This window comes from Cyprinodon variegatus, unplaced genomic scaffold (assembly GCF_000732505.1).
Source record: "Cyprinodon variegatus isolate N-32 unplaced genomic scaffold, C_variegatus-1.0 Scaffold2034, whole genome shotgun sequence".
NCBI classification, from domain to species: domain Eukaryota; kingdom Metazoa; phylum Chordata; class Actinopteri; order Cyprinodontiformes; family Cyprinodontidae; genus Cyprinodon; species Cyprinodon variegatus.
Window position 1 is genome coordinate 41,050 of NW_015152487.1, and position 3,690 is coordinate 44,739.

Genomic DNA, 3,690 nt, shown 5'->3' on the forward strand with positions numbered 1-3,690 from the left:
GCCCTGGTAGTGCTCTGGTAGTGCCCTGGTAGTAACCTGGTAGTGCCCTGGTAGTGCTCTGGTAGTACTCTGGTAGTGCTATGGTAGTACTCTGGTAGTGCTATGGTAGTACCCTGGTAGTGCCCTGGTAGTAACCTGGTAGTGCCCTGGTAGTGCTCTGGTAGTACTCTGGTAGTGCTATGGTAGTACTCTGGTAGTGCTATGGTAGTACCCTGGTAGTGCCCTGGTAGTAACCTGGTAGTGCCCTGGTAGTGCTCTGGTAGTACTCTGGTAGTGCTCTGGTAGTATCCTGGTAGTACCCTGGTAGTACTCTGGTAGTACCCTGGTAGTACTCTGGTAGTGCCCTGGTAGTACCCTGGTAGTGCCCTGGTAGTGCTCTGGTAGTACTCTGGTAGTGCTCTGGTAGTATCCTGGTAGTGCCCTGGTAGTACTCTGGTAGTACCCTGGTAGTACTCTGGTAGTGCCCTGGTAGTACCCTGGTAGTGCTCTGGCAGTGCTCTGGTAGTACCCTGTAGAGGTAGCTCCATCTTTGCAGGTCCAATCGTAAGAGGTGACTCTACCCTGGCTTTTATCGGGGGTATCGGTGTAAAGGGAGGCCTTCATCAATCAACTTCTCAGCAGCAGTCAAACCGCGACAGGCTAGGGGGGGTTAAACCATTAGCTTAGCCTCTCCTAGCATGGTGTAGCGTAGCTTACCCCTGAGAGACAGCGGCACATGTTGGCGTAGGCCACAGAGAAGTCGGGCTCGGAGATGGCCTTCTCAAAGGTGAGGTCGATGACGCCCTTTAACCTCTCCTCAGTGTCGATGGTCAGCTCCTGCACCTGCTTCATCAGCTGCTGGAACTTCTGGGGGGTGAGTTTGTTGAGGATACTGCGGACCCTCTTGAACAGCTCCTGGGTTTTCATCTGCTCGGGGTCATTCTCCTGCGGCTGCTCGGCCTCTCGGCTCCGAGTCGTTTTCTTTACCGACGGTTTCCAAGCCTTCTCCGCCTTGTTCAGCTGCACGTCGTCGTTGAGCGACATGCTGGTGATGATCTTCCTCGGCTCCTTCCTGGGGACCTGCTGGGACCGTCGGGGCCCGCCCACCCCAAGGCCCATTCCAGGGGGCTGTAGAGAAAGACGGAGTGCATCATCAGGGTGAGGACTGAGAAACACACCATGGCCCACATTCAGGGGCCGGTGACTCACAGGTCCTCGGTTTCCTCCCCCCATTCCAGGCCTGCCAAGGTTGGCGAAGGAGGGCGTGAAGTCAGGGCCACAGTTCATCCCTGGGAGGCGGCTGGAGTCCAACTGGCGAAGAGGAGTCTTGTTGGCCTGATGAAAAAAAAACAAACAGTTTATTTCAGCTGAACAGTTTCTGTCTGTCGTCATCTCCATGGAAACCGGGGGGGTCAGCACCTTGTCCAGGACAACGTCGCTGATGGCCGGCAGACCTTCAGGCTTGTTCATGCTGGCGGAGCTGAACTGGAACTCAAGGAGGAACTGTCTGTCGTATTTCTTCTTCTCCTCTCTGTTAATTGGCTTGGACAGATCTGCAGCAGATAGAACAAGTCAGCCAATACACCCCCCATAACCCCCAACACCACCGTCACACCCACCCTCTTTGTACTGGTATTTCTTGTCGGTAGAAGCAGACTGAATGTTCTCGGCGTCCAGCTTGTCCTCTTTGTCCTCCCAGGTCAGGTCGGCCTCCTCCTGGAGCAGGGGGGCTGCAATAGGGGGCTTTGGCTCTGAGGGGGGGGCAGGCGCCGGCTCAGGCTCGGGTCGGGCAGCTACCTGCTCCTGGATGATAGCAGGAAGTAGATTTAAACTGTGAGGCATCGGCATCTGGCCGAGGTTATCAGAACGCAGAACAGAAACACGCCTACACGTGTTCTTCACACCTGGAAGCATTGAACAAGGTTCATCAAACACGCCAACATGACTTCCTGTTTAGCCTCATCTTAATCGATCGGCCAACTTTAGGCAGCCATGTTTGAAATAAACCGGCTCTGATGGACAAAAGATGAGAGACGTTTCTGGAAGGCAGGTCTCCTTAGACCGCACAGTCCTGGACGGGTCTGATTTCTCTAGACTGGATCACCCGCACTCGTAGAGTTCAGAACCGAGACCCGACCCCTTACCCACAATTACCCCCATTTATTACCCGGCCCGGACCGCACTGACCCGTGAATACTGAAGTACGACGACCTTACCCACAATTACCCACATTTAAAACCCGGCCCGGATGTTAACAGCTGTTCATTGGTTGAAGGTTCATTCCCAGATTAACAGGTTTGCCTCGTTGCTTAAATAAAATCCTGATATATGGCTATTCTTCAATCAGTTTATTTTTTAAGATGTAGAGTTAATAAGTCAGAAAATAAAAACAAGTTTAATTCATGCTGTAACCACCATACCCTAATTATCCAGCGTTTCCCTGAAGGAATAATCCCACGGGATAAGTACAGCTAACGCTACGTCTTTAACATCTTTAATTCATAAATAATGGCTTTGGGTTTTTTTCTACCCGTAGATGCGAGCTTCATACGGGCCCCCGGCCCCCTACAGGACTCCACCTGAGTTCAGGGGGAACAGACCTCTTTAAAGGCATCCAGGAGGTCTCCGACCGCCTCCTTCTTGTTCAGGTCCTTCATCTTCCTCTTCTTCTTTGGCACAGACAGAGCAGCTGCAGAGAGGAGAACATTCAGGCTTTCTGTCTGCAAACACGCGGCAGCTCTGCTTCTACAGACTGACCTTGCATAGTAGATTCTACAGGGGAGGGGGTGACGGCAGGAGGACTGGGAGCATCCTTCTCCTCCACTGTGGGAGGAGCAGGAACATGAGGAGGAGGAGGAGTAGAGGAAACCGTCTCTGTGGGAGACGGCGTCTCCTCCTTGGCGTCAGGCTGCGGAGCCTCAGGGACGTCCTTGGAGACGCCGTCCTGTGGCTCCGGCTGATCGGTTTCAGTAGCAACAGATGGTACCAGCTCAGCGGCAGTGGGCGTGGCCATAGCGGGCTGTGAGCTAGGTGGGCCGGCCTCCTCTCTCAGATCAGGCTCGGCTATCGGGCTGTCGTGGCGCTCGGCTGCGGCGGCTGCAGGGGGGCGCTGTGGGGCCTGGAGGCCGTTGGGTAAACGGAGCTCCTCGGGCTGAACGATGGGAGATTCTAGGGCGTCCTCTGACTGAGGGGGGGACCCCTCTGGGTCCAGGTCTGCCACGCCGTTTGAGCTGAGGGACAGCTCCACGGACACCACGCCTTCCTCTGGCTCCTCCCCCTCTGCTGCACAGCTGCTGGGGGGGGCCGGCTCAGGCAGTGGTGCAGGGTAGGCAGGAACCTCAGGAGCTACTGGGGGGGAGGGGCCTCTCTGAGGGGGCAGGGCATCCATCACATCACTGGGGGCTGGGTTAGAGGTGTGTGAGAGTGGAGGGGGGGCAGAGGAAGGGGCCTCCGTCAGGGGGGTGTCCACCTTGGCGAGCTCAGGGGTCAGAGAGAGCGGCGTTAGCTTCCCGCCGTCATCTGAAAGACAAAATAACGTCCGTTAACTCTGGTCAAACCCCCCCCCCCACCTCGAGACGCACGGGGCCCCCACCTGCTCCATCTAGTCCCCCCAGGGCTGCTGATGCTGAGATGTTCTCACCGTTGGCCTGAGGCGGCGCCGGGCTCTCTGGTCCAGACGTCTGAGGGAGAAAACAGGCAGATCTTCAGGTC

General features: G+C 55.8%; 1 protein-coding gene across 1 annotated transcript in view; it reads right to left on the reverse strand.

The window, feature by feature from the left end:
* Positions 1–3,690, reverse strand: part of eif4g1 (eukaryotic translation initiation factor 4 gamma, 1) — a 23,019-nt gene that overhangs the window by 13,341 nt on the left and 5,988 nt on the right. The window contains exons 4-9 of the mRNA XM_015405177.1: positions 3,572–3,659; positions 2,737–3,498; positions 2,580–2,668; positions 1,599–1,782; positions 1,399–1,532; positions 697–1,314 (exon numbers count right to left, since the gene is read on the reverse strand). Coding sequence (XP_015260663.1) covers positions 697–1,314; positions 1,399–1,532; positions 1,599–1,782; positions 2,580–2,668; positions 2,737–3,498; positions 3,572–3,659 — 1,875 coding nt within the window. The remainder of the gene's footprint in view (positions 1–696; positions 1,315–1,398; positions 1,533–1,598; positions 1,783–2,579; positions 2,669–2,736; positions 3,499–3,571; positions 3,660–3,690) is intronic.